The sequence below is a fragment of the Pristiophorus japonicus genome, chromosome 6, assembly GCF_044704955.1.
Source record: "Pristiophorus japonicus isolate sPriJap1 chromosome 6, sPriJap1.hap1, whole genome shotgun sequence".
NCBI classification, from domain to species: Eukaryota; Metazoa; Chordata; class Chondrichthyes; family Pristiophoridae; genus Pristiophorus; species Pristiophorus japonicus.
The window spans coordinates 82,078,949-82,094,055 of NC_091982.1; the positions used below are offsets into that span (position 1 = coordinate 82,078,949).

A 15,107-nucleotide genomic window follows, 5' to 3' on the forward strand; every position below is an offset into this window, starting at 1 on the left:
CGCAGAGACGGCATACGGGGTTCTACCCTGGGTGTGCGTTGCTGCACATGACTTGGATCCGCTGTCTTGGATGGGACAAAGCCTGTAAAAGTGACTTCCTCCGAGGAACTTGTGGCCGCAGCTAAAACACTTGCTGACTGCATTGGCCCCTCCACCGCCAGCGCCCCTTCCACCCCCAGCGCCCCCACTAATAACACCCCCTCCCACCCCCCACCCCCCCGCAACAGCTTGAGGATGTTGTTCCTCCCGTGAAGGGCCTTAGCGCCCTCATCTTCGTCTTCGACCCACACACGATGGGCTGAGGTGGAGGCTTGCATCAGACAATGTGGCACCTCAGAATCCTCATCTGCAAAATAGAAAACAACAAACAAGTGGTTAGCAGCAGGGGAGGGGGCAGGGTGACATGAGTAAGGTCACATAGTGCAAGCTTATTTGAAGGACCGCCACTACTGCATTATATGTTGTCAAGAGACACTGCAACACATTACCCGAACCCGAGTTCACAGACACTACATGACATGACACCAACTCAGCCTGGGGTTTTTGCAGGACTTGCCCTCAGTTCCGACCATGGGGTCAGCACCCGCGTGGGTAGTTGATCACCCGTGGGCACCGATTAAGCCTGCCACTTGCTCCTCCAAGGCATCAACGGATGTGTATTGGGTGGACCCACCGCCTGTCTGTCGCTGCTTGCGCCGATTGTGCGACAGCTTTTCCTGCAAAAATGACAGTAGGAATGGTTACCAGAGTGCCATTCAGCTCTTGTGGCACACACAGATAGCCATCAAAGCACTTATACCATACTGTGTGAATTTAATGAAGCTGTCTGTTTAATAGCCCTGGTAATTTCACGTGGTTCATGAGGAAGACATCGACGTGCAGAAACATCTTTTAAGATGTCAAAAAGCAGTCTTAATAATGTGTACCGATCATTCATGGCAAATAAGGTGCAACACTAAGCCTACCTACAGTAACATGTCAGATTTACAATTTAAGTAATCAACAAGTGCATGAATAAAAATATTACTTACTCTCACCTCCTTACAATGGTTTTCCATCTCTCCCGACATTGCTGGTAGTCCCTAGGTATATGATCCGCTGAGAACACCACCTCAGCAATATCGTTCCAAAATCTTCTTCCAATGGGTGGGTGGGATTTACCTCGACCCCTCCTGTTAAACTGCTTCCCCACCCCTCTCTCTGGCTGTAATAAGAGCCTCATTAGTGTCAACACTAAATTTTCGGGTCTTGTGATCGATGTGCTGCATGTTGTCTGTGTCTGAAAAATCGATGATTGAAAGCTGGGTGTACTGCGCATGCGGGGACGCACCCTGACACCTGACCAGAATCGCGGGGGGGGGAAAAAAAATCGGAATTTTTTTTTCGCACACAGTAGGTCCATTTTTTTTTTCAGCTCGCTGAATTCGGCTCTGGCGCACAAATCCCGTTGCGCAAGAGCAGATTTTACTGCTACCACTGGTCGCTGTTTGGCAAATTTTGCAGCCTTCCGTCATAGTGGTATTCCGGCGGTAAAAAAAAATCTAAATCCTCAACTACCAACCAAAAAACAGTCATAGAGCTATTTTCCGAATTTCTAGCCCAAAGAATATATTTCCCCTGCCCTGCTGGTAACGGTGTTTCCATGTAGTTGTGTGTAATGAGTATATTAACTCCGTTGTTTCTAATAAAGCTGCTTATATATGCCAGTACAGAATTAGTTTGTTACTACTTCACTCATCATCATATTGCCTCTGTGCTCTGATACAGGATGAATGGGTATGTTACCATGTTACTAATATTGGTCCTGCTTCTTTGTACACTGCAGGATATGGAACATATTTTCAAGGACAGAACCAGCGTTTATCCCATAATCTCCTGTCAGTTAACATTTATGCTTGTTCTTTGCTTTTTTTTCCTCATGACAGGTTGAAGAGTACAGGGAAGCCCTGGATGGAGTTCTTGTCATGCAGGAGAATGGTGTGCGTTTAGTACCAGAGCTTTATTGTGTTCCAGCCGATAAGGTAATTTTCAAATACTTTCTAATATTTTCCTCTGGTAAGATACGTATTTTCAAATTAAGTCCCCTCCAAATCAGGTGACATTGTTTGCCAGAGTGACCCTCTGATGTATATTCTCTCCTTGTGGTGAGATGGCAAGCCCCTGCCTGGTACCTTCTCTGAAAACACGGTAACTTGGTGCATGGGGAATGGTTTATAGAAATACCAGTCCAATGTATAGCACAGTGTATCAGACAAGTGCTTTGAGTGTTCTAATTATGACATGCTTTACATTGACTTATCTACCCATAATTTATAATAATTTTACGTTCCTGTCTGCCTCTGTAAATTTATCAAGTATTAATTACATCCTCCTGCTAATGGTGGCTTTGTAACACCTGTTTAGTCTCCCCCAACTCTTCAGTCTGTACTGCAGAGAAATTCCTGGACTCCAAAACTATTACTCTGGCAATGGCCAATAAACACCTGAGAGACAGGTGAATTTGGCACACCTCTGCAGATGAATAGAGCACTATTATCTGGAAGTCTCAGCCAATCAGTGATCTGCCTGCTTTCACCAAATTCTTAAAGGAATACATAAAATCCTTGCTCCTCACAGCTAGCCATCTCATCCTAATTTTGATAATCAATTTTTTCCATAATTCTTTTTCTTGTTTGCCTTTAAAGGGCTGCCTGGCCCATTCACAGTTTCGTGCATACATGAAATTAAACATTAGAAAAGCTGATCCTAGGTTGCGCGGGACTGGCAGAGAGCCATGTGGCCACGCAACTTGGAGGGAATATTGGTCATAACATCATTATCTGTTTCCCCACTGTCATACAAGAGAACCAAACACCAAGCAGTTCTTATATAAAACATTACACTGATTTTTGTTACAACTATTTACAAAAACATAATTTAGTTTTGTGACTGTGCACACTACTTTTGACCACGTGAGTTTTTATGTGTGCTATTCTTAAAAACCTCTGCACGCTACCTCGGGCCAAGAGTTTGAGATGTAGCCAGTTGCTGCAAAATAGTATGAGCCTCTTTGGATGGAGGTGGCCCTTCTATCGGAGCCCCCAAGTCCTGGATGGACATGGGACACGCTGACTCTTTGTCATCTCTTTGGCAGCATGATTTTGCACAGATGAAGGCTTCTGCGGGGACCTTTTGGACCCAGCCTCTGAGGTGCCTACACCAACTTGTGCATTAATACTGCGATCAGGATTCTAGTTATCAGCGATCTATGGAAGAACAAACTTCATGGAATCAGAAAGATCCTTCAGTTACTGTGAGAGTGTCAACTGCATATCGTTTAGACCCTCCAAAATGCTACAATGTATACTTGGTTGTCAGTAACTGTCCAGACAGTTCTTCAAGACCCATGGACCTTCATTTAGTGCCTCCACATCAAGTTGACTGACATGTCTGGATTTCCCATGAAGTCGGGGAAGGTGTGCAGTTGCTCCTGTCGCTGCAATTTTCTCCAGGCTGCCCTGCAATGGGTTGAACCCTTCTTGGATATTTCGCAAAGTAGGGCAGTGGACTCCACTGCTATTCAGTTTGCTGTATATCTTCAGAGAGACCACATGGAGCTTCCACTTTTTGATGCTCTGCTAGTGTCCTTCATGGCAGGACCCCTGATATCAGAATCCATTTGTTCTGCAGCCAGGAGCTGATGTGTCTTTATCCTCCACTGAGCTACATTGAGCTCCACTTCCAAATCTGCATCCTTTTTTTTGTACACTGTGCCTTACCACATGTCAATTATCTACAACTTAAGTGGGTGTCTCTGGGCTGCTGTGTACAAGGAAGTAGGTACATGACATGGTGGATGAGTGGTCACTGGTATGCCATTGGTAGAGGGGACTACAAGCTCTTGCTGTTGAGCAAGTTCATTATACGTTTCGCAAACCCGCTAAAGGCGAAGTGACTCCCTCATCACCAGCTCCAACTGCTAGGCCAGAATGGAAATCAGTTATGGTCATTGCTTTCTCCTCTTGTGGTGCCAAATGCCAGACTTGACACGTCTTTCACCAGTAGCCTTGTGTTCCCTGAACCTGTGTGCTGTCTTCTCCTGAATGAGGAATCCAATGTGTTAATTGGCTATTGCAGCCTCCAGATTTCTGCAATCACAAGTGGTCAGTATTTGTGGAATGGATGGTAGTAATAGTAGATGGCAGGGAGTAAGAACCTAGGTTGTGAGGCTTCAGTGTGTTGGCATGCATAACAGGATATGAGACATGTAACATGAGTGCTGCCAAGTAATTTTGCTTTCGGAACAAGAAACCCGGTTGGTGGCTTGTGATATCTAAACCGGCAATGCTTAACTACTATTATGTTTTGGAATTACCATAAATGTCACTGATTTTAGTTATCTGCTATGTTATTCATCAAAAAAGAGTCTTGCCTTTGCTGGCCATGTGAGATCATTAAACTTCTTACAGCATTGCAAGGGTTTTGCAGGAGGGTTGGGGAGGGCACTGGATTTGGAGATCCCAATCTCAGCCAAAGTGATCTCCTTTTACATGGTCCATCTGCAGCATTTGATGGTCTTTTCCATGATTTTTGAACAATTCCTCCATTCTTTGAATTTGTGCTGGCAGTGTTTCCACATCAGCCTCTCAATAATTAGAAGATTTCCGTTTTCCTTCTTAGCTCTAGCCATTTCAGTCCCACTTTCAAGAACCTACTCAGCCCTTTAACTGTTTGAGGACCTTTAAATAGAGAAGTTGCACCCTTTCTAAATTTTCCAGGTTCTTTTGGCATATCTGACTCCCTGCTGGTAGGATTCTAGCTCTTGTCCTGATAGCATTATTTAAATGAGCTGATCTCAATTTCTGATGACCCAATTTTAACAGGCGTAAGTTGCACTCTGCTGCACTTATGCAAGCAGAATGGGGTCCCAGGAATTTCCAGGCCTATTACTTTTCTATATAGCTGTTTTTAAAAAAAAAACAATATTTTCCTCACTAACTGCAGAAGTTGTTTGGCTTATCTTATTCTCTTCAGAAGTTCCATTCAAAAATCTCTCCTCGAAGGCTCCAAATCAAAACACAGTGGACTAGAAATACGGATCATTTGCATCTCCTTTTAGCATCCCCAGGGGGTGCAAACGACTTTGCCAAACAGGGCAGTACCCAATTTTTCCCCACGTGATTTAAAAAGAAGCAGGTTTATTAATCAGTACCTAGCAGAATTTACTTAACTGTTAAATTCAAAAAACTGCCAATCAAACATATAATTTCAATGTTATATTGACTTAAGCTTGATTTTTTTGAAGCTCATTTTCACTCCTTAACACCATGATCGAATTAAAGTAATAACTACCAAGCTAATACTTGGACTTCATTTTTGTAATCAAGCTAAAGCTTCAGCTGCATGAAAACTAAAGCACTGGACCAATATGAAGATACATTTACAAGATATGGTCTCCCATTAACTGAATTTGATAAATTTAAAACCCACTCTGTTAAGTATCTGCCTTACTGCATTAACTCCTGTTTGAACTTGAAAGAATCAATCATTTGCAGAACACGAGTTGTTTTGTTTTTTTTGGTCTTTTTAATACTGATTTCACAGTATACATTGTATTTATTGTACATTGTATAGTGAATACAATTTTTTAATAGAAGCTACCATTCTCTTCTCCACAATACTCTTACTTTTCATACTTCACCCAGTCCGCCATCTTAATTACTTTGGGTGGAAGCTTTCTATCTTCTGTAATACATGTATGCTCCTGAGTATTATATCGCCTCACTATGTATTCTATTTTATATTTCTGTGTTTTGCTGTTGTCCTTGTCCTTTCCACCAATGGATTGTCCTTTTCCATCGACTACCAGGTGAGGTTCAAGTGCTGTTGTATTGATTATTCCCTGGACTTTGAAAGCAACTCCGTCAATAAGCTATTACCTCTTAATTCCAATGGTTTTTTTTAAACAATGTGGCCAATAGTTATCAGGTCATTGGATTCTTGCCTTTCTCTCTTATTTTAATGTTTGAGTGCTGTTTTTTGGGGTTAACTTTGTTTTTTTTTATAAAGCTATAGCACCTCTGAAATTTCTGTGAAGTTCGAGAATGCTGCAAAATTGGTAACTGGCACATCATTTTGTTTTCCAGGTGGATGAAGAATGCCAAAATCCACATACTGTCACAAGGGTCCCAATGGGCAAGTTGTCACATATGTGGGGGCAATCCTTGTATATCCTCGGAAGCCTTGTATCAGAGGTAAATGTCACAATTATAAAGGACTGCTATATTTAAAAGTAGTAATTTCTTCTGACTGTATGATTTAAGATTATGGGCTGTAATTTGCGGTCCCGATGGGTGCGTACGAAGTGCGCGTGCGCACGTAGGGGTCGTGCAAGTTCCGGGTTTAGGCATACTCTCTTGACAGATCCAACTCATCCCTGGGAAAAGGGCATCTGCGGGCTGAGAGTTGCCCAACTCCTGCCCAGCGAATTTCTTACGCCTAGTAAAAGTAGGCGTAAGGCCTGCTTTTACCAACGTAAGAGTTTTAAAAAAACAGAAAAATAAAATGTTATCAATAATTTATACATTTAAAAACCCGTGAAATAAGATTATTTTAGCCCTTTGAAAACATGTGCATTTATTTTTCAAAAATTTAATTTTTGTTTAAAATATTTAATTAAATGCCATTTTAATTAATTTTAAATATGTGATGTTTTTAAAAATTTATTTGATGTGTAGATGTATTTTTCGGGATATTCCTATTCATGCTTATGGGGTTTTCATACATATGGAATTCCCATTAGCATGAATGGGGATTCCCTTCTGTCATTCGTTGGGCTGCCCTACATGATCCCAGGGGCACTTGCAAACCTCCTGCGCCCCTGAGATATGTAGGCCTCTTCCTGCGGGTACCGGAGAGCCCCAGGACAGCAAATCTCCATACCTCCCAGACCACCAGATATGTGGGCATTTTATTTGCGGTTCAGAGGCATTTCCACGCAAGTTTTGCATCTAGGAATGTATGATTCCACTCTTATTTATGTAATCGTAGCCAGAGAATCACCTGAAATGGCTTCTCTTCAAACCCCCGCATCGTTACCTCTGCTGTCCTCCAAGGATCTATCCTTGGCCCTCTCCTATTTCTCATCTATATGTTGCCTCTTGCCAACATCATCTGAAAACACAGCGTCAGTTTCTACAAGTACGCTGATGACACCCAGCCCTACCTCACTACCACTTCTCTTGACCCCTCCTCAGTCTCTAAATTGTCAGACTGCTTGTTCTGGCTCTTGATGAGCAGACATTTTCTCCAATTGAATATTGGGAAGACCAAAGTCATGGTTTTTGTCCCCACCACAAACTTCGTTCCCTAGCCACTGACTCCATTCCATTCCCCAACGTCTGTCTGAGGCTGAACCAGACTGTTTGCAACTTTGGTGTCATATTTGACTCTGAAATGAACTTATGACTACATATCCACAGCATAACTAAGACCGCCTATTTCCACCTCCGTAATATCGCCCGTCTTCGCGCTTGCCTCAGCTCATCTGCTACTGAAGCCCTCATCCATGCCTTTGTTACCTCTAGACTTGACGATGCCAACGCACTCCTGGCTGGCCTCCCACATTCTACCCTACGTAAACTAGAGATGATCCAAAACTCGGCTGCCCATGTCCCAATTCGCACCCAAGTCCTGCTCACCCATCACCCCTGTGCTCGCTGATCTACATTGGCTCCCGATTAAACAACTCCTCGACTTCAAAATTCTCATCCTCGTTTTCAAATCCCTCCATGGCCTTGACCCTCACTATCTCTGTAATCTCCTTCAGCCCCACAACCCCCCGAGGTGTCTGCACTCCTCTAATTCTGCCCTCTTGAGTATCCCTGATTATAATCACTAAACCATTAGTATCCGTGCTTTCTGTTGTCTCAGCCCTAAGCTCTGGAATTCCCTCCCTAAACCTCTCCAGCTCTCTTTCCTCCTTCAAGACGCTTCTCAAAACCTACCTCTTTGATCAAGCTTTTGGTCACCTGCCCTAATTTCTCCTTATGTGGCTCGATGTCAAACTTTTTGTCTCCTAATACTCCTGTGAAACGCCTTGGAACATTTCACTATGTTAAAGGTGCTATATAAATACAAATTGTTGTTGTTGATTGTAGAATGTAGAGACCTTAGGTCATTGCCCTTACTAACCACACTACACCACAGGCCAGTTGGATCCCCACCTTACTGGTCTGTGGTGTTATTTTATTAGCATAGACCAATTGGATCCAATAACATACACCAATATTGGAAGAATTTTTTTCTGCATGCTGAACTTTTTTTTTGTGTTTTGCACATGTAAGTTTTTTTTTGGATTTTAATTTGTTTTCCCTAATCTACCAACTACAGGCAAGATTTTTTTCCCTTTTCATCGTTATTTTAATTTTATAAGTCATCTAATTTTGCTTTGGTTGCTGCTTTCCTGGTTTAAGTTAACCAGCTGCTCTCCCCAGCTCCAATTGCTCTGCTCCTTGATCTCTTAGCCCTTCTCTCTTTGATCTCTCCTCCTACTAGTGGAATGGGCAGACACATGGCAGATTAAATTTAACGCAGAAAAGTGTGAAGTGATACATTTTGTTAGAAAGAATGAGGAGAGGAAATATAAACTAAAGGGTACAATCCTAAAGGGGGTGCATGAACAGAGACCTAGCAGTATATGTGCACAAATTGTTGAAGTTGGCAGGGCAGGTTGAGAAAGCGGTTAAAAAAGCATACGGGTTCCTGGGCTTCATGAATAGAGGTATAGAGTATAAAAGCATGGAAATTATGATGAACCTGTACAAAACACTGGTACGGCCTCAACTGGAGTATTGTGTCCAATTCTGGGCACTGCACTTTAGGAAGGATATGAAGCCCTTAGGGAGGGTGCAGAAAAGATTGACGATAATTATTCCAGGGATGAGGGACTTCAGTTACATGGATAGATTGGAGAAGCTGGGCTTGTTCTCCTTTAGAGCAGAGAAAATCGAGAGGAGATTTGATAGAGGTGTTCAAAATCATGAGGGGTCTGGATAGATTAGATAGAGAGAAACTGTTCCCATTGGCAGAAGAGTCGAGAACCAGAGGACACAGAGTTAAGGTGATTGATGAGAATCAAAGGCTCCACAAGAAAAACGTTTTTGACGCAGTGAGTGGTTAGGATCTGGAATGCACTACCTGAAAGGGTGGTGGAGGCAGACTTAATCACTGCTTTCAAAAGGGAGTTGGATAAGTACCTGAAAGAAAATAATTTGCAGGGCTAGAGGGATAGGACGGGGTAGTGGGACTAACTGAGGCGCTCTTGTAGAGAGCTGACATGGGTTCGATGGGTCGAATGGCCTTCTTCTGTATTGTAACCATTCTATGATTCTTTGATTCTATGGTTCGTTTTCTGGTCCTGTGCCCCTTCTCTAAAACAAAGTCCAATAAATCACTTTATTGCTTCTCGACCTCACTCATGATTTGTTGCTGAACTGCTCCACTCCCTGGCTCATGCTCTACTGTGACTACCTGTGAGTACCATTACATTTACATCTATATGGAAGCATTGAGCCTCTGGTTAGTTCATCCTCAACAGCACAACTGAGATCTGGAACACTCTATTTACATAATGGCAGGCACGATTCTGTGTATTACGACTTTGTGGTCTTCAGTGAATACTTTATTAAACTGAATGTCTGTATGCATTATATGTAAAAAGCAACCTGGGCACACATTCAGTTTTATGGTGGGGGGGGAGGGGAGGGGACTAACTACTCTTAGTGTGTTATAGGAAATGCCAGTTCTGATAAGATTTTCACTGAATGGACAAGTAATGTTTCTTGAAAATTAGTGATATGAAGCGGTTAGCTGAGTAGTTGTATTTTATGTATGTAAGTGTGTATAATGCTTCAATGCTGGGGATGTTGGCCTGGTCGAGGACGCTAACGTTGGTGTATCTGTCCTCCTAGGGGATTTGTAGGATCTTGCGGAGACATCGTTGGTGGTATTTCTCCAGCGACTTGGTGTCTGCTTATATATGGTCCACGTCTCTGAGCTATACAGGAGGGCGGGTATTACTACGGCCCTGTAGACCATGAGCTTGGTGGCAGATTTGAGCGCCTGGTCTTCAAACACTCTTTTCCTCAGGCGGCCCAAGGCTGCACTGGAGTATTGGAGGCGGTGTTGAATCTCATCGTCAATGTCTGTTCTTGTTGATAGGAGGCTCCCGAGGTATGGGAAATGGTCCACGTTGTCCAGCATTGAAGCACTGACCACACTTGATCAGCTCCGCTGGGCAGGCCACATTGTTCGCATGCCAAACACGAGATTCCCAAAGCAAGCACTCTACTCAGACCTCCTTCACGGCAACGAGCCAAAAGTGGGCAGAGGAAACGTTACAAGGACACCCTTAAAGCCTCCCTGATAAAGTGCAACATCCCCACTGACACCTGGGAGTCCCTGGCCAAAGACTGCCCTCAGTGAAGGAAGTGCATCTGGGAGGGCACTGAGCACCTCGAGCCTCATCGAGAGCATGCCGAAATCAAGCGCAGGCAGTGGAAAGAGCATGTGACAAACCTGTCCCACCCACCCTTTCCCTCAATGACTATCTGTTCCACCTGTGACAAGGACTGTGGTTCTCGTATTGGACTGTTCAGCCACCTAAGGACTCATATTTTTAGAGTGGAAGCAAGTCTTCCTCGAGTCCGAGGGACTGCCTATGATGATGATGATGATGTGTATAATATAACTTTAAGTATTTTTTCAGCATTATTGAGATATTGGTAACCAAACATGGATGAGTTCACGGCTGTCTTGACTCACTGGGGGTGATTTTAACCTAACTCGCCAGATGAGAAACCCACAGAATCAGGTGGAATACAGGTTTTCCACCCAGCCTAATATTTAAAATCGAGTAGGATGTACAATCAGTGTATCACTTTCCCAGCAAGCAGGTTAGGTTAAAATGGTTCTAAATGTCTCCAGCATCCTACCATTTTCAGGAGTCTTATATTGCTGACAAATCGGGTGTAATCTTTTCTGAAGTAGGTTAGTGGAGTCTGCATTGAAGGACTGTGCTCCTGGAGGTGTCTGGTTAATTGAGAGCATTGTCAGCCTGGTTTATTGTTTTTTTTTTAAATGTTCTCGTGCACATGGTTCCTCTGTGGAGCTCACAATAGAGCCATTTTCTGACTGTATAAATGGCATTCATAATACTTTTAATCAGATAATACTGTGTGGAGCGAGCCTTTCTCTAAGAATTAGGAGCCGGAGAAGGCCATAGGATCCCTCAAGCCTACTCTGCCATTCAATGACATCATGGCTGATCTTCAACCTCAACTCCACTTTCCCACCTGATCTCCATATCCCTTGATTCCCCTAGAATCCCAAAAATCTATGTATCTCAGCCTTGAACATACTCAACGATTCAGCATTCACAGTCCTTTGGGGCAGAGAATTACAAAGATTCACCACCATCTGAGTGAAGAAATTTCTCCTCATCTCAGTTTTAAATGGTTGACCCCTTATCCTGAGACTATGCCCCCTGGTTCGAGGCTCTCCAGCCAGGGAAACAACCTCTCAGCATCTGCCCTGTCAATCCTGTCAATCCCCCTCAGAATCTTGGGGCTAGACTTTCCATCTCAAATTGCCCATATATCCCTCAAAACGGACACCTATCGCCCATTTTGAGTAAAAAATGGAAACTCAGGCCTCAACATCACCAGAAAATTAAGCCCCCAAGTTTCGGCTCACTTCGCCGAGCTGATCGCCCACACATCGCAGATTTGAACTTCCAGCACATCGCCGGGCTGATCGCTCGGCGAGAACATTGCTGGATAATAGTTTCTTTTCCCGGGCCTTCCTCACCAAACTGGGCACCACGGACGCCATTTTGAATTTCGGAAGAAAGGTGAAGGCAGCTAAAAAACTCGAGCTAAGATATTTGAGAGTTATTTAATTATCTTTTATAGATAGATCCACTCAGATTTATACTTATATTTAATTGTACTAATAGTAGCTTAGTAGATTAGGCAGTTTTACTGAAAAGTGCATTTATAGCAAGGAAATAATTATTGATAGTGATGGGGTCTATGCTTTCTATGCCATTACTCGTAACTGCTCACACGCTGGTTTCTGAAAGGATCAATCGAAGAGGAGACAGAGGAGGCGAGCGTACAGCCGACGAAGGTACAAAGAAGCACAATCTTACCTCAACTTGTCTGAAAACTGGTGTCTTAGGAGGCTGCACTTCCAGAAGGAAGTCATCGATGAGATTTTCCATCTCATCAAGGAGGATCTGCAGCCTTCCAGCACCATCAGAATCGCACTGCCCGTTGAGGTGAAGGTTACTGTGGCACTATTCTTCTACGCGTCAGGATCCTTTCAGGCTTCAGCAGGCAATATCTACCGTATCTCTCAGTATGCCATTCGACAGGTGACTGAAGCCTTTTATGCTCGCAGGATAGACTTTATAAGCTACCTTATGACCAGGGAGGCACAGACCGGTAGGGCTTTGTGTTTCTCGAGGATAGCAAACTTCCCTAAGGTGCAGGGAGCAATAGACTGCACGCACATTGCCCTGAAAGCCCCTTTACAGAACGCGGAGGTGTTTCGTAACAGAAAGGGATTCCACTCCCTGAATATGCAGCTTGTTGTCGACCACAACCAAATAATCATGACAGTAAATGCTACATTTCCTGGCAGCAACCATGATGCGCACATCCTATGTGAGAGTGCTATCCCTGACCTGTTTGACATTCAGACAGAAGGTCATGGTTGGATGCTAGGGGATAAGGGATATGGCCTTGCCAGCTGGCTGATGACCCCACTGCATAATCCCATTACTGAAGCAGAGAAACGTTACAACAAAAGCCACATAGCGACACGCAACATCGTCAAAGACAATTGGAGTCCTAAAGCAGCGCTTCAGATGTCTGGACCACTCTGGTGGCAGTCTACAGTACACCCTGACCAAGTCGCTGAGTTTATTGTGGTGTATTGCATGCTGCATAACCTAGCTATAAGGAGAGGACAACTAATGCTAGATGGAGCTGCACATCCACCTGCAGAAGGAGGGGAGACAGAAGAGCCAGCCAGCCAGGAGCAGGAGGAGGAGGTGGCGGCGGAAGAGGAGTCTGGTGAGGACCTCGGGAGGCCAATCAGCCTGGCGATCTAGCCATGGTCCCACCCCCTCCCAGAAGACCAGTACCCAGTGGAAGTTACATGGCAGCTAAGCTGTTGCGTGAGCAGCTCATTTATGAACGCTTTGCATGAACTTTCATTGGGGATAGTCACATTTACATTTACAGTTATGGTTAAACAAAAGTTACATTTGCAATGAGATACATTTTTGCCTTGCCTGCACTAGCCTGGAATTTGTTGTACAACATTTCCTTAACTTAAGTAAACTTATGTTATTATAAGAGAATGCACAACAAATGCAAAACTGTTAGATCTCTTAATTTTCAATGAAATGCGAACTCCGGTTGTAGTTTTACCATAACTTTTATTCTGGCAGCAGCAACAAGCTTCTGACTGATTGCCACTTCCTTTGTCTTTTTGAGAACACATGGCCAAAATGGCTTTTCTTATACCTGGTCAATTTACAGAAAAGAACGCGCCTTCTTTGACCTTATTGGCTCAATTGATATTCTGTTAACCTTTTAATTGGCTCGCTGTCAAAGGTCCTAAAATGTCAAGTTGATTGATGACTTAATGCAATGTGCTGAGTTGCACGTAGAAGCTCTAACTGTGGTGTCTGTGTATTCTCACAGCCTGTCTGTATGCAGCCTGTTTGAATTCTCTATCAATCCCCCCTTTGATTCTTTCACAAACTGAATCATAAAACATCAGGTATCACTGGTTAAACATTCTGCAAAATAATTTCATAGTTTCCTTCTAAAATTTGTTGATGTGTTTCGCCAGATATCTGGACTAGTAGCTTCCACACAAATTTACACCAACCCGAATTCCATCGTGGTCACAATGGAAGTCTGGTTTTAGTAGGTTAACTAACCTTATTCCAATTTAATCTAAATCAATATCTTAATTCAACCAACCTTCCCTTAAGCATAACATATCCCTGTGCCACGTACGGACGGTCTGCTGGGACCTGCAAGGTGTCTCACATGCGGGACAGCAGCTACAACCGCCTGGTCGCAACAACATTTAATCAACATAAACAAACAATATAAAAGTAAAATAATTACAATGAATAGAATTAAACCTTCCACCAATGAAGTTCCTATTGAACCTAGCCATTCAGTGGCTCCGCTCCACAAAGTGAATGATGGGGGTTGCTTAAGTTTTTCTTGCCTCCTTTTGGATATGCTCTGCTAAGTGGGTAATTTCTTCAGAGCTATCTGGGATATATGTGCAACACTCAGTTCCGAGTAGGGCGCAAGTACCTCCCTTTTCAGCCAGGATGTAGTCAAGGGCCAGTCTATTCTGTAGGGCTCCTGTGCGGATTGCTATCATTTCTGCATTGATTTTAACTAGGGCCTCTGACGTATCATTGGCTACCTGTTCCACTACGGATGCCATGTTAATGGATTCCCTTGCCAGTTTGGCGGTCCCATACCCAGGGATCAGAATGGCAAAGAATCTCTCTGTTTCTGTGATAGCTCTCTTAGGCCGGTGTAAATGTTCCGACAGTGACTTTATATGATAAAGGATCCCGTCCAATTCTGGGACAACCAAGGGTAGGCCTTGTGGCCACACACCCAATAGGTGCCATTATAGGCAATGAATGTTAGCTGTTTCTTTGTCAGCAACACTCCGGGACCTGTCCAGGCTTTTCCATCTGTTTTATTCAGGATCCCCGTTATGTTAAAAACTCCCACATCGGCCCAGTTTGGACGGTTCTGTGGCTTGATTATATTATAATTCCGGGAGCAGTTACTGTACCCCATATTTTGGCCTCCTTTGATGTTTCTAATCAGACAGACCAATTCCCCTGGTCTTTCTATTCCCGTTGTATTAGTGATCACAAAAAATGTGGGCCGTTTGGAATTATTGTAGCACGGTTGGTACCGCCCTTCAAAGGTAGTCAGATTGTAACCTGCTGACTTACATTTACGTGCCCAGTTTTCCGTATCCTGAAACGCGTTGCCTGTTTTGTTTTGATT

At 43.6% G+C, this 15,107-nt stretch overlaps 1 protein-coding gene across 7 annotated transcripts in view; it reads left to right on the plus strand.

Moving 5' to 3' along the window:
- LOC139265726 (phosphorylase b kinase regulatory subunit alpha, skeletal muscle isoform-like) overlaps positions 1-15,107 on the plus strand; it is a 259,565-nt gene that overhangs the window by 73,337 nt on the left and 171,121 nt on the right. For all 7 annotated transcript variants that reach the window (XM_070883020.1, XM_070883021.1, XM_070883022.1 and 4 more), the window contains exons 11-12: positions 1,926-2,021; positions 6,126-6,233. In XM_070883020.1, coding sequence (XP_070739121.1) covers positions 1,926-2,021; positions 6,126-6,233 — 204 coding nt within the window. The remainder of the gene's footprint in view (positions 1-1,925; positions 2,022-6,125; positions 6,234-15,107) is intronic.